Source organism: Microcaecilia unicolor, chromosome 11, assembly GCF_901765095.1.
Source record: "Microcaecilia unicolor chromosome 11, aMicUni1.1, whole genome shotgun sequence".
Taxonomy (NCBI): domain Eukaryota; kingdom Metazoa; phylum Chordata; class Amphibia; order Gymnophiona; family Siphonopidae; genus Microcaecilia; species Microcaecilia unicolor.
The window spans coordinates 125,888,411-125,912,355 of NC_044041.1; the positions used below are offsets into that span (position 1 = coordinate 125,888,411).

General features: G+C 44.5%; 1 protein-coding gene across 1 annotated transcript in view; it reads left to right on the forward strand.

The window, feature by feature from the left end:
• POLA2 (DNA polymerase alpha 2, accessory subunit) overlaps nt 1–23,945 on the forward strand; it is a 164,551-nt gene that overhangs the window by 115,701 nt on the left and 24,905 nt on the right. The window contains 1 exon segment of the mRNA XM_030219771.1: nt 11,060–11,166. Within this exon segment, the coding sequence (XP_030075631.1) occupies nt 11,060–11,166 (107 nt within the window).

Consider the following 23,945-nt stretch of genomic DNA (forward strand, 5'->3'; position numbering starts at 1 on the left):
GAGCCGGGGCATGCCTCTCGACACTCCAGACTGGGTGTTAGTAACAACGGATGTCAGCCTGACTGGGTGGGGAGCCCATTGTCAGGGACAAGTTGCTCAGGGCTCCTGGTCGGCAGAGGAGTCTCACTGGTCCATCAATCGTCTGGAAACCAGGGCAATTCATCTTCCTCTGTTGCATTTTCAGCCGATGGTCCTATTTCACGATGTCTGAGTTCTCTCCAACAATGTGGCAGCAGTTGCTTACGTCAATCATCGGGGGGGGGGGGGGGGGGGGGGGGCCAAAAGCTCTCTCTTAGCACAGGAGGTGGCGTTAATCATGGTCTGGATGGAGCAGAATGTCAGGCTTTTCTTGGCAGCACATGTTGCGGGAGCATCCACCATACAGGCGGATTATCTAAGTCAGCATCATCTGGATCCAGGGGAGTGGGCATTAGCCCCGTTCGCCTTTCAGCTGATTGTTGATTGGTGGGACACCCCAGAAATGGATCTGATGACCATGGCAGAGAATGCCAAGGTTTCACGGTTTTTCAGCCACAGAAGGGAGCTGTTGTCGGAGGGTCTCGATGCTTTGGCACAGCCCTGGCCTCATTGAGTCCTCTTGTTTGTGTTTCCTCCATGGCCACTCTGGTCTGGTTCTTCAGTGTATCCAGGGTCACGTCGGTTGTGTGATTGGTGGCTCCCGATTGGCCGTGTCGGACCGTGGTATGCAGATCTCGTGCGATTACAGGTGGATGCTTTGCTTCCTCTTCCCTTGGAGGAGGGTCTGTTGGTTCAGGGACCCGTCCAGATGCCCGATGTGACTTGATTCTCGCTTACGGCTTGGCTGTTGAGCGGGCACAACTATTGAAGAAGGGCTACTCGGTTTGCAGTGGTGCGTACCCTTCTGAGTTCCAGGAAATGGTCCAGTTCCTTGGCTTATGTTCATGTTTGGCGTGTTTTTTGAGGCTTGGTGCGAAGAGCTGGAGGTGCAGTCATTGAGGGCCTCCGTTGGTCATCTACTAGAATTTTTACAGGGAGGTCTGGAGAAAGGATTGTCGCTGTCCTCCCTTCGGGTTCAGTTGGTGGCACTCGTCTGTTTTTTGGGGTCCGCTTCATGGGAAATCGCTAACCCTTCATCTGGATGTGTCTCGTTTTTTTCCAGGATGTTAAGCGATTGCAGCCTCCCATGCGCCCAGTCGTCCCTCCTTGGGACTTGAATTTGGTGCTGTTGGCTTTGGTTCAAGCCCCGTTTAAGCCCTTAGGGGAGGCTGTGCTTAAGGATCTTACGCTTAAGGTGGTCTTTTTGGTGGCTATCACTTCGGCGCGGTATATTTCTGAGTTGCAGGCTCTGTCCTGTCGTGAGCCATTTCTGGTCCTTACCAAGGAGAAGATGGTGTTACGGACGGTTCCTTCCCTTCTTCCTAAAGTGATGTCTCCATTTCATGTCCAGAACACAGCAGCCAGGCTCATCTTCGGAAAACCTAGATACGAAAGAGCAAAACCACTACGAGAGAAACTACATTGGCTTCCACTCAATGACCGCGTTACTTTTAAAGTCTGCACATTAGTCCATAAGATCATTTACGGCGAAGCCCCAGCGTACATGTCTGATTTAATAGACCTACCACTCAGAAACGCTAAAAGATCATCCCGAACTCACCTCAACCTCCACTACCCAACCTGCAAGGGCCTGAAATACAAGACGCTACACGCGTCAACCTTCTCCTACAAGAGCACGCAATCTTGGAATACACTACCGCGCAACCTAAGAATGATTAACGAACAAGCCTCCTTCCGTAAACTACTGAAGACTCACCTGTTTGAACAACCTACGGAAAGAGCCAAAACACATAGAGACCACACTCACTGTTCACCAATGCAATGCACATCCACTTCTTATCCCTCATCCCGCTATCCAGTCAATCATATATTTATCCACAGAACTATATACACCAAATGTCTTGGTGTCCAACAATGAATGTTTTTTCCCATTGTCTCTTTCCAATGTTTCTAAGTTGATGTCCCATTGTTATATTCCCAATGATATTCGAATGTCTCGCACAACCCTGTTCAATGTAATCCATAACCTAGTTGTAACCAATGTATTTCTATTATTCATATCTTATTGTAAGCCACACTGAGCCCGCAAATAGGTGGGAAAATGTGGGATACAAATGCAATAAATAAATTAAATGTCAACCAGTCTATTTCCTTGCCTTCCTTCCTGGGGGATGAGTCCCCTCGATTGTATAAGTTGGATGTTCGTCGGGCATTACGGTGCTGTTTGTGTCGGAAAGCGGACGTTGGAAGTCTGACCGCCACTGGGTCTTGTTCGGGGGACCTCGAAAAGGGGAGGCGGCTTCCAAGGCTTCCATTGTGTGTTGGATCAAGGAGGCAATTTCTTCCGTGTACCTGCTGTCGGGGAAACAGGTGTCCACGGTTCTTTGGGCGCCTTCTACGCATACGCAGGCTTCTTCCTGGGCAGAACACTCATTCTGGCACAGGACATTTGTAAGGTGGCGATTTGGTCCTCACTGCATTCCTTCAATCAAGCATTGCAGGTTGGACATGCAGGCACAACGGGAGCTTCCTTTGGGCATCCATCTTGCTATGGGGGCATTTCCACCCTCGGTACTTCCCACTTCTAGGGAATGGTCTGGAGAAGACAATAAGGAAGGAGAAATTAGGTCTTACCTGTTAATTTGCTTTCCTTTAGTCTTTCCAGACCATTCCAGAGCCCACCCAGGAACGGTGGGATCATTGTGATTTCTTCCGTCTGGGATTGCAACTGCATCTGTGTTTTTAATTAAAGTTTGTTCCAGTTACTCTTTTTGGTGCTCTTTTCTTTCTGGGAGCTCAATTTCTGGTGGTGTTTTAAGTGTTCAGTTCCTTGTGGTTGAATTTTTTTTTTTTAGGTGTTGCTTGGCTATTCGAACTACTGAGCAGGTCAGGGTTGCACAGTTCCTTATACAGGAGCTCTGTTCAGTAATTCTCAGTCTCCCCCTGCTGGTAGGAGTGCATATTACCCACTTGTATGGAATGGTCTGGAGAGACTCAAGGAAAGCAAATTAGCAGGTAAAACCTAATTTCTCCTTTCAGTTGACAGTGTCGACTCCGAGTGTTCACAAAGTGTTCAGCAGTAGTTGTGACATTGTTCCGCAGACTGACTGAGTCTGCCTTCCCCGATGAGTAAACTTATCAGGAACACATCGAGGAAAGGTGCTCACTTGTCCATACACAGAATTGAGTGTTGGGACTCCTGCAGTTTCTCATCAACTACCCTGAGTCCCACTGGTGCATTGCAGCCCTGGTGGACATAGTGCAAGTTCAGGCCATCTTGCCTCGAGCTAGGATGAATGCCCTCATCACAGTTGTCATTTAGGTCTGCAGCAGCTAGCAGGTTGCAGCTAGACAGATATTTAAGTGGCTAGGCAACAAGATCCCCACATTACATATTACGTGCCTACTCTTCAGAGGCTTCCAATGGACCCTAGCTTCCCAGTTGAAACAAATTAAGGAAAACCTAGAAGAAATCATCCAGATCTCCCCAGAGCTGTCTTAGTCATTCCTTTAGTGCACATTACAGACCACTTTAATCCTGGAATTACCATTCCAAATTTCCACAAATGCATCCAGTCTGGGCTGGGAGGCCCATGTAGAAAGGCTTCACACCCGGGGGACTTGGTCCGCCTGTGAAGCAGAGTACCAATTCAACCTCTTGGAGCTCTGGGCAATTTGAAATGCACTGATAGTTGTAGAGATCAGAAAAGGTTCAAAGAAGAGCAACCAAAATGATAAAAGGGACGAAACTCCTCCCATATTAGGAAAGGTTAAAGTTGTTAAGGCTGTTCAGCTTGGAAAAGAAATGGATGAGGGGAGATATGATTAAGGTCTACAAAATCCTGAGTGGTGTAGAACACGTAGAAGTGAATTTGATTTTTTAACTACTTCCAAAATTACAAAGACTAGGGGACACTCAAGGAAGTTACATGGAAATACTTTTAAAACAAATAGGAGGAAATATTTTTTTCACTCAATGAATAGGTAAACTGTGGAACTCTGCTGGAGGATGTAGTAACAGTGGTTAGCGTATCTGGGTTTAAAAAAGGTTTGGACAAATTCCTGGTGGAAAAGTCCATAATCTGCTTTTGAGACAGACATGGGGAAGCTACTGCTTGCTCTGGGATTTCATGGAATGTTGCAACTATTTGGGTTTCTGCCAGGTACGTGTGACCTTGCTTTGGCCACTGTTTGGAAACAGGATACTGGGCTTCATAGACCATTGGTCTGACCCGGTATGGCTTTTCTTATTTATTTGTTTGTTTGTTTGTTTGTTTGTTTGTTTGTTTGTTGCATTTGTATCCCACATTTTCCCACCTATTTGCAGGCTCAATGTGGCTTACATAGTAACGTAAAGGCATTTGCCAAGTCCGGTAGAGAAACAAATACATGGTGATATTGTGGTCGATTAAGGTTCAGTCTGTTTTCCAACCTTATCTCTCAGAACAAGGGGTCTCTTCTACATTCCACTTTCCACTCGCTGGCCCGGATGGTGGGAGCATATTCTTTGCCTCCTTGCAGCTGCTTGAGAGTATCTTCAAGGTCTTGCTGGCTTCCTGAAAACATTGCAGCAAGAGGTGTAAATTTTCAAATGGATGATGTTTGCCATCTAATGTGGAGACAAGGCCCCTCCTACCTTCCCTGCACAAAGACTACATAAATACCTCAAACACCTCTCTGAGTTTGTTTTGAAGACTAGAGGCAGATGCACTAAAGCTTAATGAGCCTTTAATGACCCTCCAACGAGAAATTTTTGATCCGTTGCATGCATCAAAGGGCTTTTACCGAGGAAGCTAGCAGCTAATGAAAACGGAATGGAGATGAGCAATTAGTGTAAAAACCCCATTGAAACGAGATGCACTAACCTTTTCCGATTGCCTTTACGCAGGAAAAAGGCAGGAAATCTAACGAGAGGTCTGTACCTCTCGTTAGGGCTGTCAGCTACAAGTTTAAAAGTGAAATGTATTTTAAAAAATAACTAGGGGGGCGAAAATGCGCGTCAGGGGCGTCCTTTATTGACGCCCCAGGTCGCTGCTGCTCCCCTCTCCCTCAGCACCAAAGAAAAAAAAAATCGGGAGGGGGCAAAGGCGCTCGTGAGGAGCGTCCTGTATGGCCGTCCTTGCCCCCCCCCCCCCCCCCCAACGAAAAAACTCAAATTTTAGCAGCCCCGGGCCGGCCCTCCTCTGTAAGGTTTCACCTTAATATGAGCAATGCTTATCACTGTCTTGGGGATGGACCCATACAGTGGTGGAAATAAGTATTTGATCCCTTGCTGATTTTGTAAGTTTGCCCACTGACAAAGACATGAGCAGCCCATAATTGAAGGGTAGGTTATTGGTAACAGTGAGTAAGGTTTCACCTTAATATGAGCAATGCTTATCACTGTCTTGGGGATGGACCCATACAGTGGTGGAAATAAGTATTTGATCCCTTGCTGATTTTGTAAGTTTGCCCACTGACAAAGACATGAGCAGCCCATAATTGAAGGGTAGGTTATTGGTAACAGTGAGAGATAGCACATCACAAATTAATCCGGAAAATCACATTGTGGAAAGTATATGAATTTATTTGCATTCTGCAGAGGGAAATAAGTATTTAATCCCTCTGGCAAACAAGACCTAATACTTGGTGGCAAAACCCTTGTTGGCAAGCACAGCGGTCAGACGTCTTCTGTAGTTGATGATGAGGTTTGCACACATGTCAGGAGGAATTTTGGTCCACTCCTCTTTGCAGATCATCTCTAAATCATTAAGAGTTCTGGGCTGTCGCTTGGCAACTCGCAGCTTCAGCTCCCTCCATAAGTTTTCAATGGGATTAAGGTCTGGTGACTGGCTAGGCCACTCCATGACCCTAATGTGCTTCTTCCTGAGCCACTCCTTTGTTGCCTTGGCTGTATGTTTTGGGTCATTGTCGTGCTGGAAGACCCAGCCACGACCCATTTTTAAGGCCCTGGCGGAGGGAAGGAGGTTGTCACTCAGAATTGTATGGTACATGGCTCCATCCATTCTCCCATTGATGCGGTGAAGTAGTCCTGTGCCCTTAGCAGAGAAACACCCCCAAAACATAACATTTCCACCTCCATGCTTGACAGTGGGGACGGTGTTCTTTGGGTCATAGGCAGCATTTCTCTTCCTCCAAACACGGCGAGTTGAGTTCATGCCAAAGAGCTCAACTTTTGTCTCATCTGACCACAGCACCTTCCCCCAATCACTCTCGGCATCATCCAGTGTTCACTGGCAAACTTCAGACGGGCCGTCACATGTGCCTTCCGGAGCAGGGGACCTTGCGGGCACTGCAGGATTGCAATCCGTTATGTCGTAATGTGTTACCAATGGTTTTCGTGGTGACAGTGGTCCCAGCTGCCTTGAGATCATTGACAAGTTCCCCCTTGTAGTTGTAGGCTGATTTCTAACCTTCCTCATGATCAAGGATACCCCACGAGGTGAGATTTTGCGTGGAGCCCCAGATCTTTGTCGATTGACAGTCATTTGTACTTCTTCCATTTTCTTACTATGGCACCAACAGTTGTCTCCTTCTCGCCCAGCGTCTTACTGATGGTTTTGTAGCCCATTCCAGCCTTGTGCAGGTGTATGATCTTGTCCCTGACATCCTTAGACAGCTCCTTGCTCTTGGCCATTTTGTAGAGGTTAGAGTCTGACTGATTCACTGAGTCTGTGGACAGGTGTCTTTCATACAGGTGACCATTGCCGACAGCTGTCTGTCATGCAGGTAACGAGTTGATTTGGAGCATCTACCTGGTCTGTAGGGGCCAGATCTCTTACTGGTTGGTGGGGGATCAAATACTTATTTCCCTCTGCAGAATGCAAATAAATTCATATACTTTCCACAATGTGATTTTCCGGATTTAATTTGTGATGTGCTATCTCTCACTGTTACCAATAACCTACCCTTCAATTATGGGCTGCTCATGTCTTTGTCAGTGGGCAAACTTACAAAATCAGCAAGGGATCAAATACTTATTTCCACCACTGTATCTGTATATCTTTTAATTGTTCTCTTCATGTGACATTTCCTATTACTATTAGTATACTATACACGGCTTCTATACTTCAGTATTTCCATATGGATTCAGTGAGGTTTATAAAAAGAGGAACATCCCAGCCGGATAGAATTACATAGTATAGGTAAAATCGAGGACGTTGCAGCGCTAAAACATAACATATAAACCTTAAAATATATCGTAGGTCAGTCATTATCTATATTTGAGAACAAATAAGTCTTCATTTTTTTCTGTAGTCAACAGATTTCATACAACTCTGTATCCTGTTCCAGACTTTCGCAGCTAAATATTTAAGAGGATTATAAATATCACTTTAGTTTCAGTCCTTTACAAACCGGAACTATCAGAGTATAAGAATGAACTAATCGAGAAGCTCTTCCATTAGATAATAAGACAGTACCTTTTAAACTAACAAAATTTTGAGCTGCAAGTGATTTTAAAAGCCATACAAGCAATCATAAAATTTATATGAAAAGAAGCTAGAAGCCAGTGCAGCTTTTTGAGAAGAGATGCTGTCTCAAATTTATTCAATCTAAAAATCAACCTAGTTGCTGTATTTTGAAGCAGTTATCTATTCAGTAGTTTCACAGTGACTCCCCCATATAAAGAGTTGCAATTGCAGTAATCCAAATAAGATAAAAACTGCCTGTGTCATGGGACCTTAGTGTTGTTCTCATGCTGCTGATGGAAGCGCTTTTTAAGCCACTAGATTCCTGCCATCTGGAGTACCTGGCCTGGAGGGTCTCAATTTTAGTGGCGGGCGCTTCTGCTCATGGAGTCGGTGAACTTTTAGCTCTGGTGGCGGATCCGCCTTAGATGCAATTTCATCACAACAGGGTAGTGAAATTCCTAAATTCCTTCCTAGGTTGTTGTCAGGCATCTAAATGGCAGATGACTTTTAATGTGAGCAAGTGCAAAGTGATGCATGTGGGAAAGAGGAACCCGAATTATAGTTATGTCATGCAAGGTTCCACGTTAGGAGTCACGGACCAAGAAAGGGATCTAGGTGTTGTCATTGATGATACATTGAAACCTGCTCAGTGTGCTGCAGCGGCTAAGAAAGCAAATAGAATGTTAGGTATTAGGAAAGGAATGGAAAACAAAAATGAGGATGTTATAATGCCTTTGTATCGCTCCATGGTGCGACCGCACCTCAATATTGTGTTCAGTTCTGGTCGCTGCATCTCAAAAAGATATAGTGGAATTAGAAAAGATCCAGAGAAGGGCGACAAAAATGATAAAGGGGATGGGACGACTTCCCTTTGAGGAAGGGCTAAAGCGGCTGGGGCTCTTCAGCTTGGAGAAAAGGTGGTTGAGGGGAGATATGATAGAGGTCTATAAAATAATGAATGGAGTTGAACGGGTAGATGTGAAGTATCTGTTTACGCTTTCCAAAAATACTAGGACTAGGGAGCTTGCGATAAAGCTACAATGTAATAAATTTAAAACGAATCGGAGAAAATGTTTCCTCACTCAACGTGTAATTAAACTCTTGAATTCGTTGCCAGAGAATGTGGTAAAGGCGGTTAGCTTAGCGGGGTTTAAAAAAGGTTTGGACGGCTTCCTAAAGGAAAAGTCCATAGATTATTATTAAATGGACTTGGGGAAAATCCACTGTTCTTGGGATAAGCAGTATAAAATGTTTTGTACTTTTTTGGGATCTTGCCAGGTATTTGTGACCTGGATTGGCCACTGTTGGAAACAGGATACTGGGCTTGATGGACCTTTGGTCTTTCCCAGTATGGCAATACTTATGTACTTTATGTACTTCCATCTTAATCAGTTATTCATCCTACCAACATTCTGTTCCAAACCTCATGCCATCCCGGTGAGAATACGCTCCATACTTTTTTTTTTTTTTTTTTTACCTAGGAGGACTAAGGCCTTTTGGCAGTCTACCCAACTTTTTAATCTGTACAGATCAGGGGCAGACATTAGTGAATGCATGCTGTCCAGTTGGCTTCCAGATTACATTTATTTCACTTCTGCACAGGCGGGGATGACTCTTGGAGGGTCATGTCTTGGCTCACATTGTCCTTTTTTGAATGCATTACATCACCGGTGTTCACATAGAGCAGAGCACAGTGACAGGTTTACACATGAGCACTGCAATCGATTTAGCACAGGACCATTCTTTATTACAATATATATGACCAGTATTTCCAACAATATATAATCACAGGTTTGATGACCCCTGAAGCAGGCACACACGCCAACACGGCCATATTGGGTCCTTGAGCTTGGAATCCTCCTTGTATTCGCCTCACTATTTGTTTACTGTCTATACTGCTGTGAGGGTTTGGATTTTCTCGTCCTTTTTTGCTTTTTTTTCACATTGTCGGAGCCATGGCTGCATCACTACACCTATTGAGGTAAAATAAATTAGATTTACGAAGCTAGGATGTGGGCTTCCGTCCACACATTGAATCTCACTTTTGCCTTGAGCAGAGTTCTTGGCATGATAGCTGATTTAGACAGACAGTTCTGCAGAGTTTGGAGTCTAGAATCCAACTCCACCCTCCTAGGCCTGTTTTCTTCTATCCCAGGCTACACCTTCAATGCCAGTACGTATATAGTATTGGGTTATAATCTTTTCCAAAGGTTTGTCTTTGCAAGTTTGTCTTGGCCTAAAGTTATTGCTTTCAGTGAGCCTGGTAGCTAGGGATTCCCACATGTGAAAAACAATGTCCTGCTTGTCCTCTGAGAAAGCGAAGTTACTTACCTATAGCAGGTATTCTCCGAGGACTACAGGACATGAATTCTCACATCCCTCCACCTGCTCTTGGAGTTGTAGTCCTTCAGCTATAGTATTGTATTGCAGGTTCCACACTCGCATGTTGGGCTGGAAGGTACTCACGCATGTGTAGTGGGACATTGCCAAAGGCCTCTTAAAAGAGAGATTATTCTGGGCAGCGTGCCTCATTGGGCTCTGTCGATGATGTCACCCATATGTGAAAATACATATTCTGTCCTCAAAGAATACCTGCTACAGGTAAATAACTTCGCTATAACCAGCATAGCAATTTTCCCATTAATGTAATTATCCACGTATGCAAAAAGTTTGAACAGTCAAGGAAAATTCTCTTCCAAGCATACATGTACCAAAAGATTGCATGTATTTTTATGTAGACTAGGTGTAGTTCCCGGGTGTATAATTTTGGTGGAGCAGAGACACAGTTGCAATGTATGCATCTACTTTCTAAAATATGTGGATACATACACAGTGCATGCATATATTTTATATCCTCTTCAGAGCAGGTGTAAAATTTGCTATTGGGGCTGATTCTTGGATCCTAATTTTATAAAGGCACGTAGGCGCCTCTGTTGCCTTTATAAAATGTGACCATCTCTGGGAAAAGGTAATTAAGTTGCCAGAAAAACACACACAAAAGAGATTTTAATGAAATCTACGAGAGCAAACCCCATCCTCATGTGTGAAAAATAGAAAAGTTACAGAAGTTTAAAAATGTAACTTCTTCAGACTGCTTATGGACTCATGACATGAAAAATCAGCCATTCTCAACATTTTGGATCTTCTACTTTAGTCACCTTTTCCCAGAGATGAGCTTTACATCTAGATACCATATTCTAAAATTACGCTCATTATGGGTCAGCATCTGTGTAGCAGTTTACCACACAGGCTCATAAGCCATCTGGGAAAAGGGGGTTCATTGAGATATATTGCCTTACACGTGTGACTAAATTGTCCTAGGATTACTAACCTGTAAATGGTGGTGGTCTGTCTTTCTGTGAGCCCACTGCCAGTGAGAAGCCAGGCAGACCCTGAGAGCATGACATATCTCATCAGAAGAGAGATCTCTGGATTTGTGCATGTATGTAGGTTTCTAATGGTGGGTGGAAGTAACTTAAAGTAGCTTTCTTGAGCTTCAAGAAACAATCCTAATATTATTGAAAACATTTTGCCAACTTGACAGATTGGTGTTCTTGTGGCAACTGAAGAGAGATTGACACAGATTTATTTTTCGCTCTTCCTCTCAGCGGGTGCATTTCATGTCTGATCCCTGCACACTGAACATCAACAATGTCGTGTTTGGTGTGACAACGACGGACCTGCTTTTCCATATGGGGGCGGAGGAGATTGGCAGGTAACAATGAGATAGATGCACATCAGAGAACTAGGATTAGTTAGAAGCTGGGAGCAGCAACACTGCAGTCCCCATCTATTTACACTACAGCAATGAGACAAGTTAACAGATTTTTTTAAATAAGCTGACAGGTAAAAGCAAAGATAACCTGAAGAAGGACCTGTCTCTTATCACTCACTCACATATGAGTTCCAAACACTTTGTGTGGGGCTGTCTTGTCATTTGGAACCTAGTGTAGGGAAAATTCTTTATTGAGCCTGAAAAGTTTTTGCTTTTTTTTTTCTTCTCCCTTTAATGGGTCTTCTAACTCTGTTGCGTTTGCACGAATGCCTGGCACGCAAATAATTGCAAAACAAAGGTAATTTGGCTACCAAAAAACTGTTTCTTTTCTATTTCCTTAACCCCTTTTGCTCCCCTATAGGGCCAAAAAGAAGAAGAAAAACTGAATTGCAGTGAGTTGTATGGGTTTTTACTCTAGGATATATATTTGAGGATGATGAAATCCGTTGTATCTTCTGTAATAAGTTTAAAATCTGATGAGCCAAACAATTGGAACTGGGTGGGTTTGAGTGGTGCAAATTGCAGTGGACTGCATTTTGTGGATTTTTTTTTTTTTGGGGGGGGGGGGGGGAGAGGTGGACTCCAGTGGTGGGTGATGGTGGGGGTTAGGCTGTGTGTCAGGCACACTGAAGGAAAGGAAAATGTCTGTAAATGTATGTTGGACATAGAGCTGGTGATGTGCCTTCCTTGTTTCAGCATGTGCACCCCCAAGTGTATAAACCCAAAATCTACTGAATTAGAGGACAATGTTGCCTCTGAACATCAGTATGGAGCTGGGCTCGGATACCCTTGTTTTAAGTGTCATAATGGCAGAATTTGAAAGCTAAGACTGTAAGGCACATATATTCTGCCCAATGTAAGTACTTGTTGCAGTGCCATAAAATCTGCCTGATCTGTCATATTCTTTGTAACAGTCAAAGTAGGAGCACACTGAAAACAGTGGAACATCAGTATGTCAAAACTGCATCTATTAATGAAAAGACCTGGCTCAGCCAAGTTTCAGCAGTTGCCTGCATCAGGGTATAATTTCAGCATTGCACACAGAAAGGACTTCCACCCTAAGTGAAAAACAAGACCTCTGTCTTAAAAGTAAATGATCAACAACTCAGTCAACAGCTACACAGACTGGCGGTACAGAGGTTATTGGTTAATAAACACTGTTTTACCATACTGGTGTTCCACTGTTTTTAGCGTGCTCCTAGTTATTGACTGTTCTGGTAATTCTTGCCTTTTCTTTTGCTTATATTCATCATAACTAAAGATCCTTTCTCTTTATCCCAGGTTGCCTTGAGTTCTTTTACTGTCTATATCCACCACTTCCCTGCCTCCTTTCTTTCTGTGACACAGCTTCTGATTTTAACCTATGCCCTTGGAGCCTTGTATCATGTCCTTTTATTCAAGAAATTCCTTTCTCATTTAAGTTTAAAAATGTAGCACCAGATTGGTAGATGAGGTTTAATCCAAGGCAGCAGCAGATATAGTACCACTAAATGAGTAAATAAAATCCATGCTACTGCAATGCCTCTTTTAACACCTTTTTAAAATGGTTCTCACATGGGCCACCCCATTTCCATATTTTGCCTTTAATCCATGCAGAGACAGTGAGGAGCATGTTTGTATCGGCCTTTGGCATTCCAGAGCTCACATTGTAGCAGTCACATATTTTCAGGGCACAGTGAGGTAAAGGAAGCTATTAGAGGTAAAAGAAAATCCTTCAGAAAATGGAAGAAGGAACTGACTGAAATAATAAGAAACGGCATAAGGAATGTCAAGTCAAATGCAAAATGCTGATAAGGAAGGCTAAGAGGGACTTCGAAAAAAAGATTGCGTTGGAGGCCAAAACACATAGTAAAAATTTTTTAGGTATATTAAAAGCAGGAAGCCAGCAAAAGAATCGGTTGTACAGCTAGATGACCAAAGAGGTAAAAGGGGCCAATCAGGGAAGACAAAGCCGTAGCGGAGAGATTAAATGAATTATTTGCTTCGGTCTTCACCGAGAAAGATTTGGGTGGGATACCGGTGCCAGAAATGGTATTCGAAGCTGATGAGTCAGAGAAACTTTATGAATTCTCTGTAAACCTGGAGGATTTAATGGGGCAGCTCTACAAACTGAAGAGTAGCAAATCTGGACAGGATGGTATTCATCCCAGAGTACTGATAGAACTGAAAAATGAACTTGCGGAGTTATTGTTAGTAATATGTAATTTATCCATAAAGTCGAACGTAGTACTGGAAAATTGGAGGGTGACCAATGCAATGCTGATATTTAAAAAAGGTTCCAGAGGAGATCCAGGAAATTATAGACCAGTGAGTCTGACGTCGGTGCCAGACAAAATGGTAGAGACTATTGTAAAGAACAAAATTACGGAGCATATTCAAAAGCATGGATTAATGAGACAAACGGGCATTTTCGAAAGAGAAGGGCGCCCCATCTTCCAGCACAAATCGGGAGATGGGTGTCCTTCTCTCAGGGTCGCCCAAATCTGCATAATCGAAAGCCGATTTTGGGCGTCCTCAACTGCAGTCCGTTGTGGGGATGACCAAAGATCATGGGGGCGTGTTGGAGTCGTAGCAAAAGGCGGGACTGGGGCGTGCTGAAGAGATGGGCGTCCTCGGCCGATAATAGAAAAAAGGGCGTCCCTGACAAGCATTTGGTCGACTTTACTTGGTCCATTTTTTTTCACGACCAAGCCTTAAAAGGTGCCCAAACTGACCAGATGACCACCGGAGGGAATCAGGGATGACCTCCCCTTACTCCCCCAGTGGTCACCAACCCCCTCCCACCCTAAAAAAAAATTTTTTTTGCCAGCCTTAAATGCCATAACCAGCTCCATGACAGCAGTATGCAGGTCCCTGGAGCAGTTTTAGTGGGTGCAGTGCCACTTCAGGCAGGCGGACCTAGGCCCATCCCCCACCCCATCTGTTACACTTGTGTTGGTGAATGTGAGCCCTTCAAAACCACCCCAAAACCCACTGTACCCAATGTTGGTGCCCCCCCCCCTTCACCCCTTAGGGCTATGGTAGTGGTGTACAGTTGTGGGGAGTGGGTTTTGGGGGGGGGGGGGTTGGAGGGCTCAGCATCGAAAGTAAGGGAGCTATGCACCTGGAATCAATTTTTGAAGTCCACTGCAGTGCCCCCTAGGGTGCCCGGTGGGTGTCCTGGCATGTGAGGGGGACCAGTGCACTATGAATGCTGGCTCCTCCCACGACCAAATGGCTTGGATTTGGTCGATTTTGAGATGGGTATCCTCGGTTTCCTTTATCGCCGAAAATCGGGGACGACCATCTCTAAGGTCACCCTAAATGTTGATATTTGGGTGTCCCCGACCATATTATCGAAACGAAAGATGGACGCCCATCTTGTTTTGATAATAGCAGTTTCCCCGCCCCTTCGCCGGGATGTTCCTAGAGATGGGCACCCTTAGAGATGGTTGTCCCCGTTCGATTATGCCCCTCCACATCAACATGGATTTAGTGAAGGGAAATCTTGCCTCACCAATCTACTACATTTCTTTGAAGGGGTGAACAAACATGCGGATAAAGGTGAGCCAGTTGATATTGTGTATCTGGATTTTCAGAAGGTGTTTGACAAAGTACCTCATGAAAGACTCCAGAGGAAATTGGAGAGTCATGGTAGTGTTCTATTGTGGAATCAAAAAGTGGTTAAAAGATAGAAAACGAGAGTAGGGTTAAATGGTCAGTATTCTCAATGGAGAAGGTAGTTAGTGGGGTTCCCCAGGGGTCTGTGCTGGGACCGCTGCTTTATAAACATATTTATAAATGACCTAGAGATGGTGAGTAACTAGTGAGGTAAGTAAATTTGCTGATGACACAAAGTTATTCAAAGTCGTTAAATCGCAGGAGGATGGTGAAAATTACAAGAGGACCTTACGAGACTGGGCGTCTAAATGGCAGATGATGTTTAATGTGAGCAAGTGCAAAGTTGTCATGTCCCCTACCTCAACGCCAGCGGCATCCTCGGGCTGCACGGGGTCCCGTCAACATGCACACTTGACTGGTACAGCCCTGAGCCATGTGTGTGTAGTTCTTCTCTGGCTGCAGGCTCCTTGATTGCTTTGCTTCCACGCACCTGAGTCTACTCTCTCTCTCTCTGCCTGGCTTTCCCTTGCTTCTCTCCTATTGGTCTTCCGGTTCCTCCTCCCCCTGCTCTTGTCCTATGCCTGTGCTCCTTCTCCCTGCTGGTCCCTGCTGATGTCAGACGCCAGCACTTTATCAGCTGAGCTCTTCCTGGACTCCATGCTTCGGCTTCTACTTTGGTAGGTGTTAATTGCTCAGTAGTGTGCTTCTTCTCTATTTTGTCCCTTGTTGCTGACTTTGCCTGTACCTGGATTACTCTCCTGACCTGCTGCCTGCTTATTGACTCACCTGTTCCTGGATTACGCTCTTGCCTGTTGTTTGCCTATGACATTACCTATACCTGGATCACTCCCCTGCCTGCCTGTTGACATTACCTGTTCCTGGATTACTCCCTTGCCTGCTGCCTGCCTATTGACTTGCCTGTACCTGGATCACTTTCTTGCCTGCTGCCTGTCTGGCCGTTATGTTCACCACCCCGCTCCGTCTCTTAAGTCCTGCAGCCCGCACCTAGGGGCTCAACCTCTGGGGACAGCGGTCAGCGCAGGTGAAACTGGGGTGTCCAGCCGCCAAGCGGAACCTGGTCCGAGTACCGGGCTTAGCAGCACTACTTAGTAAAAGAGCTCACAAGTCTGAACAAAAGTGATGTATGTGGGAAAGAGGAACCCGAATTATAGCTACATCATGCAAGGTTCCACATAGGAGCACAGACCAAGAAAGGGATCTAGGTGTGTCGTTCATAAGTTGAAACCTTCTGCTCAGTGTGCTGCTGCGGCTAAGAAAGCAGATAGAAATGTTAGGTATTATTAGGAAAGGAATGGAAAACAAAAATGAAGATGTTATAATGCCTTGTGGTTATCGCAACATGGTGCGACCGCCCTCGAATATTGTGTTCAATTCTGGTCGCGTATCTCAAAAAAGATATAGTGGAATTCGAACAGGGTCCAGAGAAGGGTGACGAAAATGATAAAGGGGATGGGAGACTTCCCTATGAGGAAGTCTAAAGCGGTTGGGGCTCTTCAGCTTTGAGAAAAGGCGGCTGAGGGGGGAGATATGATAGAGGTCTATAAATAATGAGTGGAGTTGAACGGGTAGATGTGAAGCGTTTTTTTTAATGCTTTCCAAAATACTAGACTAGGGGGCATGCAATGAAGCTACAATGTAGTAAATTTAAAATGAATCAGAGAAAATGTTTCCTCACTCAACATGTAATTAAACTCTGGAATTTGTTGCCAGAGAATGTGGTAAAGGCGGTTAGCTTAGCGGAGTTGAAAAAGGTTTGGATGGCTTCCTAAAGAAAAAGTCCATAGACCATTATTAAATGGACTTGGGGAAAATCTACTATTTCTGGGATAAGCAGTATCAAATGTTTTGTACTTTTTTTGGGATCTTGCCAGGTATTTGTGACCTGGATTGGCCGCTGTTGGAACAGGATGCTGGGCTTGATGGACCTTTGGATTTTCCCAGTATGGCAATACTTATGTACTTATGTAGCATTTAAGCATGACTAGTTTACATACAATGCTATATGTACTGTGGCAGTAGTAAATCTTCTGCATCTGAGAATGGCAAAGACAAACATATAAAGTATCACATACCATGTAAAGGAGTTTATCTTGTTAGGCAGACTGCTGGACCATTCAGGTTTATCTGTCATCATTTACTATATATATATAATATATATATATATATATATATATATATATATATATATATATATATATATATAGTCCAGTATTGAAAAGCATTGATGGGTTGGTTGCTGTCAGTAGAAAATGGAGGGAGAGCCCTATGGGGGTTGAAGGTTAGGGGTGTGAATTAAGGATGTATGAGAGCGATAACATGAAGATAATGGGGAGCAGATGAATGTAGATGAGTGAGGAAGGAAAATCTGTGGATGTAAAACAGATTAAGCATGATGAAGAAGACACTGGAGAGGGTTCAAGACTTGAAGAGTGATATTAATAAGGTGAGAGTGGAGGACCTGGAGGAATCTCTGCCATCATCCCCACTACTGGTGCCTGTTCTCTTCACATCTACTGGCCCTGGCAGCGGCAGAGGATGTCAGAAGCAGTGGAATTCTTGTCTGCTACAACAGGTGCTTCCAGTGTTTTTCTAACTCTGTGGCATTATGGGTGAAACTGGGGGATAAGCCTTTTTAGTTGTTGTGATGAAGGGAAAATGTCTCTCTCTCTCTCTACAGTGTGCACTAGAAACACTGCAATTAGTGAACCTATACTGGACCCATTGGCAAGCTTCTCACCAAACTAGACCCTTCACTAACAGGGCTCAAAGAGGAGCCTTCCTTTTCCAGATCTGCCGTAAGCACAGCAGGTGAAGCCGCTGGACACGGGGGAAGGTTGATGTCTGGTGGAGATGATGAAACCTCCAACCCCAGAGCGGAAGACGCTTCTCTGTTGACCGCAGGAACAGAGCTTTCAACAGACGTTCTTGTGGGCATACTGGTCCGAATCTGTGAGGGACCTACCCGGACCAAACCTTTTCTTTTAGTATGCTCTGCAATCTTTCTTACAGAAGAAACCTCAGTAAGCTTGCACAATTGACCCAGAATACCATTTAATACACTCTCCATCTTGTTAACCACAATTAACACATCTTTCAGTGAAGTTTCAGAAACTGTTCCAGCCACAGAAAATATTTGAAGGGTCCCTTTACTGGAACAGGCAGAGGTAATTTATTCCTAGCAAGAGAAACATTTTATAATAGTTGAAGTGACAGGCCCAAAGGATAAACACTTGTGAGCAGAGTTACCAGATGTCTGAAATTTCCCCAGCCCAATTTGTGGCCAAAAATAGCCCAACACTCAAAACAGCTTCCTGAGGAGCAGGGGTGTCCCCCTCGAGGTGACAAGGACAAAAAAAAAAAAAACACCCAAAAGAAGCACCTGCTCATGGTGAATTTAAAAGAGCCACCCAACAGAGTTGGCTACTCTGCTTGGGAGCTAAGCCCATCGTCTTTGATGGTCTCAGACCTATCCTTTAACAAAGCAGGTTGAGGGGTGAGGTTCACTCATCTGACGTGAAAGAGGCCTCGGAGGGAGAGACAGTACTTACAGATGGTCCAACTCCCAACTGTGATTCAAGATGTTGCTCCATAGGTCCTTGCACGGAGGCCATGCTAAATGTCAATTTAGATGTTTTTAATCCTTTTCCCCTGCTTTACCATGATATAAGTATAATGGGCCAAAATCTCCCACTCCTTGCTCCTCTGTAAGTTCCCAAGGGGCATGACATGCCCCTTTGGCCCCACACCCGATTCTGCGGCAGGGCTTCCACAACCTGCAAAGTCATCAGTTGCAAGGATCTGTCAGCACTAAAGAATCTCTTGGCCTTCCCAATTTTCCCAGTTGTCCCCTATCACACATTATCAGATATGGAAAATTTTGGTCTTAAGTGCCAATTTCTTTCCTTGAGTCCAACTAGCATAGTCCAGAACACGTGTTATATCCATCAGCCAGCAGATAGAGACAGACTTAAGAGCTGTGAGCTCTGTGTTATAAAAGTTTTCACATAGACACAGCACACCAGTTAATCTATAACGAGATAAACTAACTGTGATGAAAATTCATACAAAGTTTCAGGATGTTAAGCTCTGGAACTCTTTGCTGGAGGATGTAGTAACAGCGGTTAGCGTATCTGGGTTTAAAAAAAGGTTTTGGACAAGTTCCTGGAGGAAGAGTCCATAGTCTGCTATTGAGACAGACACAGGGAAGCAACTGCTTGCCCTGGGATTGGGTAGCATGGAATGTGCCACAATTTGGGTTTCTGCCAGGTACTTGTGACCTGGCTTGGCCTCTGTTGGAAAGAGGATACTGGGCTAGATGGACCATTGGTCTGACCAATATAGCTACTATGTTTTAAGCCATCAATCACTGACTGAATAAATAAATTCAAAATCAATTACTGGGAAGGGTTGGAAATATTAACACCATCTGACAACACAAGACTCAAATAATAACAAAGCTGCAAGCATCCATCTCAGACCTGTTCATTTTCTAGTTTGAAGCCTGTTAATGAACTGGACTGTTATTTATGTTTAAGTGATGCCTACAAAGATATTTTGATTTTTTGGAAAAACAAGCAAACATACTGGCCACAGCTAGCACAATTTGCATGGGAGATCCTGTACATCCTGCTACCAACACATCTTCTAAGAAGACAATTTCTATTCCAGGAAGGACTGTGGAAGACAGGAGAGCTAGATTGAATCCTGAGATTGTTGATGATTTCTTATCTATCCACAGATTTAAAAAACATAACAGTGCTTTATAGGGCATATTTTTCCCCTCTAGGGCATATAGAACGGGTTGTATTTTATACCCCTGGACATTTTAACAGTGTGAATTAGGATTCCTGGTGTAGTAGAAATCACCTATTGTTGGGGTTGGAAGGGTAGAGGGTGGTGGTGGGAAGGAGGGTTATTATAGCTGCTCATTGTTATTATTGTTCTCTATTTGTAATTTATACACAACAGTTGCACAGCATATGTTCCTTTTTATAGTTTAATAAAAAGATTTAAATCTAAAATCATAAGTGTTCAAGGCTTCTGCAGATGAGGACAGAGCCCCGGGGACAGGAAGGGGACGGGGACTGGGCGGGGATGGAGACAGGGCCTGTGGGGACGGGGACGGAGACAAACTTTGTCCCCGTGTCATTCTCTACGCAATACTCAAGATGAGGTTGCACTATGGAGCGATACAGAGGCATATTATTTTCGGTCATATTCATCATCCCTTTCCTAATGACCCAAGAGCTGTGCTTTCTGCCTCTTTGAAGACAGCTCTTTTGGGGCTTGTGTCTTTGAGATCAGCTCACAGGAATACTTGAAACATTTCATTTGTTTATATACTTCATGTCTTGTTTGAGAACATATTGTACAGTGAACTAACCACACAGTTCCTCTGGTATGTTTGGTAGTCTGCTAGTCTCTGAGGCAGTTTAAAAACTTTTCTATGGTGATTTGCAGGATTTCTTTCTATGTACTCCTGTATTTCACCCTTGGAATGTATTTTGATTCTATTTAGCTCATTTTGGAATCTGCCTGGCTTTTTCCAGGTTTCTCTGCACCCAAACTCGTTCCACCATCTTAACCACTACTGAGTAACCATGCATTAAAACCAGTGAGGGGCACCTTGGTCTTGTTCCCTTTGATGTAATTTTTGCGTTCAGAAATGGGTCCTTTTTTTCACTTCTGAAAGATTTGTTTTGTTACATTTGTACCCCACACTTTCCCACTCATGGCAGGTTCAATGTGGTGGGCAACGGAGGGTTAAGTGACTTGCCCAGAGTCACAAGGAGCTGCCTGTGCCGGGAATCGAACTCAGTTCCTCAGGACCAAAGGCCACCACCCTAACCACTAGGCCACTCCTCCACTTGATTACTTGAGTGACCTTTTTTCTTTTTTAAGTCCCTGAGGCCTGGAAAAGGAAGTCACCTGAGCTTTAATCCACTTTTAGATTGCTATGCAGGTGTTCAGTGAATGTCTAATATTTCACTCCATGTTTACCAGTTAGACTTAACCTTTTTTGTTACTCATTTTCTGCAGAGCAACAGTGGAATAGTAAACTAGGGCTGTGATCTGAATAGAGCTGATGTGATCAGATGACATGGTCTTTGTCAAGCAATCCCCTTTTATCTGGCATTTGGCTCTCTCAGGTTATGGCATACCCACATCTTTAATGATGCATCTCGAGATCCCTTAATATGTGCTTTTTTGCTAAATGGCAAGCATCACTGGATGGTTTCTCTTTCAAGCTTCTGGTTCTGCACCAGTGAATGGCTTGCTCAGTTGGATATACAGTATGAGGAAGCTGGTTGTGGTGGGGGGTTTTCTTTTTTTTTTTTTTGCTTGGTACAGGCCTCTGTCCTCTGGATAATGCTGCCCTTGCCCTGCCAGTGTTGAAGTAGTTGCTCATACTGTTTTGATGCCTCCAATGATTTGGCTTGGGCATGTGGTGAAGTTGGATTACAGTCCCACCAAGTGACAGGAAACCTGCAAGCAGCTGGATCTGAAAGTTCAGCTAGACTTGGGCATCAGAGCAGGAACAGGGTCTTCTAATTTGGGTCTGGCTATTTTGTTAAGATTGGCCAGTGTCGCAGAAAGGATATTAGTCTCCAGAACCGGCAATAGATGGCAACCAGGCAATTGCCGTGGATCCCCATGCTTCAAGCTGAAGGAGACAGCCTGAAGGTGGGCTTTGGGGTGCCCTCCATATTTAACACTGGCTTTCCTGGGCTCAATGGACTATTGATTTGACCTGGTATAGCAGTTCTCATCAGTTCTGCCATTTTGGAGCACAGTGGATTTCATAGTTCGTTCTTCTGGCAGAGACTTTGTTATTGGGTTCCTGAAGGAGTTTTCATCTGAAATAGAGCTCTATAGAACCAAACCTGGAGTTCACATCATAGCAGTATTAATCAGATAAGTTGCCTTTATGTTAGAGAAGTTAACTTTTACTGATTTTTCACCTAGCAGGGCATATATTATGAAAGCTCACCTTATAAAACTATCCTAATCACTCCCTTCCTTCTTCCCTCCTCCCTACCTGATCGCTTCACATTAGTAATTGTATCTGTTATCGTGTTATGACAATGTCAACAAACCTATGTAAGCCACATTGAGCCTGCAAATGGTTGGAGGAATGTGGGATACAAATGCAATAAATAATAATAATATATAGCTGAGACATATCTATAGGACCTAACTTGGTCTGTAGTAAGAATGTTACATGTGAGCACCTGAATATTGGAACATTTTCATATTATTTATTTTCGACACAGTTCGTATGTGGTTTACTTAAGGATGTAAGTTGGCAATTAAATGATAGCTTATTAAGGCTTATTCAATGAAGTCATGCTGCCCTATTACCGGAGTAGTAGTAACTTTCACATTATATATTTTGAATGTTTTACACTCTTTGCTTACCTCGGTTGTTACTTTCAGAAAACTTCATTACTAGCCGTCTGGAATTTCCATATTTATAGGATTTTACCTTTTAAACGATTTGTCCCAGAGTTGTATCTTTCTCACTCACTGCAGGCACCATCTCTGTAGCCCATCCCCAGCAGCAGGCCAGAAACCACTAGCTTCCACCAGATGGTGCTGTTGCATTGGACTCTTCCCTCCTGAAGCGCAGGAATTGGGCTTGTGAGCATGCTTCTGATAAAGCCTGGTAGGGAATTACTGGTTTCTCATCTCAAGCAATAATGGATGGGCAAGAGAACAGCTGGCATAAGGAGAAGGAGAGAAATATGAAGGGCTGTAAATTTTTTTTTTTTTAAGAACAGTTGCATAGCCTGTTTTCACTTCAGTTGACAGGAACACTATTTATTGGGATTTATTAACCGTCTTTATGAAGAGATTTCACCTAAGGCGGTGTACAGCAGGTACAGTTTACATACAACTTACAATTTTGTAACAACATGACAATAGTAAAAATGACCAAATATAAATGTCCTATATAATAATTCTCACCTCCAACGTTCTATCTTGCTGCCTGTGTCCTTGCTTTCTTCGCAGTTGGTCTGCTAGGCTCCGTAGATCAGGCTGACGTCACGTAGAACGCCAGAGCTGGAGGAGGAGGGGCACAGGGTGCGAAGGCGGAGCTTGAAAGAAACAGAAGCGTTGAGGGGCGGAGTAGCCGACAGCGTCGCGACCAATGGCAGGGAAAGAAAGGTCGGAGTCCTGGAAGCACTTTAGAGAAAATGTGGTAGTGTCAAGGAAGAGGAGCCTAGCATCAGCATCCCCACCATGTCGTTGCTGTTGGAGAACAGCCTGGAGTCCACGCTGGCCTGGATCCGGAGCTGTGGACGAACAAGAGAGGCTGTAGAAAAGCAATTGGTGCTCCCTTGGTAGGGGGCGTTGCTGATCTGAGGCTGGCAGGGCCTGTAACCCAAGGACCTTTGGGGCAGCCTGGAGCCACTATCAAGCAGCAGGGAGACCCCCCCAGGAGAGAAATGAGCGGAGGGGGCAGAGCCACGGAGTGTGTGCTGCTGTGCCGAGCCAGTGCGCTCCCGCTTCCCTGCACGGGGTGGGGGGGAGACCTCAGGAGTCGGAGCGGGCGCCAAAGAGGAGGAAAACATGCGACCACTGTGGCTGCCCCTCCGGACCCCATGGGAGGGTGTGTGGGCAGCCGCAACGACTCGGAGGGAGGGAGGACCCTGAAAGTCGGAGGGGGGGAGGGACCCTGAAACTCGGAGGGAGAGGGACCTTGAAACTCGGAGGGAGAGGGGTTCTGAGGGAGGGAGGGGGGACCCTGAAAGTCGAAGGGAGGGAGGAGAAGGTAACGACCCTGAAAGTCGGAGGGAAGGGGGTGAGGGGGCCCTTGGCACACACTCGCACCCAGTCTCTCTCTCACAGACACACTCGCACCCAGTCTCTCTCTCTCACAGACACACTCGCACCCAGTCTCCCTTCCCCTCTCTCTGTCACACCCACAGTCACTCTCACATACACAATCTCAACATACATACTCCGAGGAAAACAATAAATGAGGTAAGCTTGAGAACAGCAAACTAAAACCTAATAGGACTACCACATATACACATTTAACGCACTGAAATTCAAATAACAGCGATATAATGCAGTGTCAACATAATGCTAAT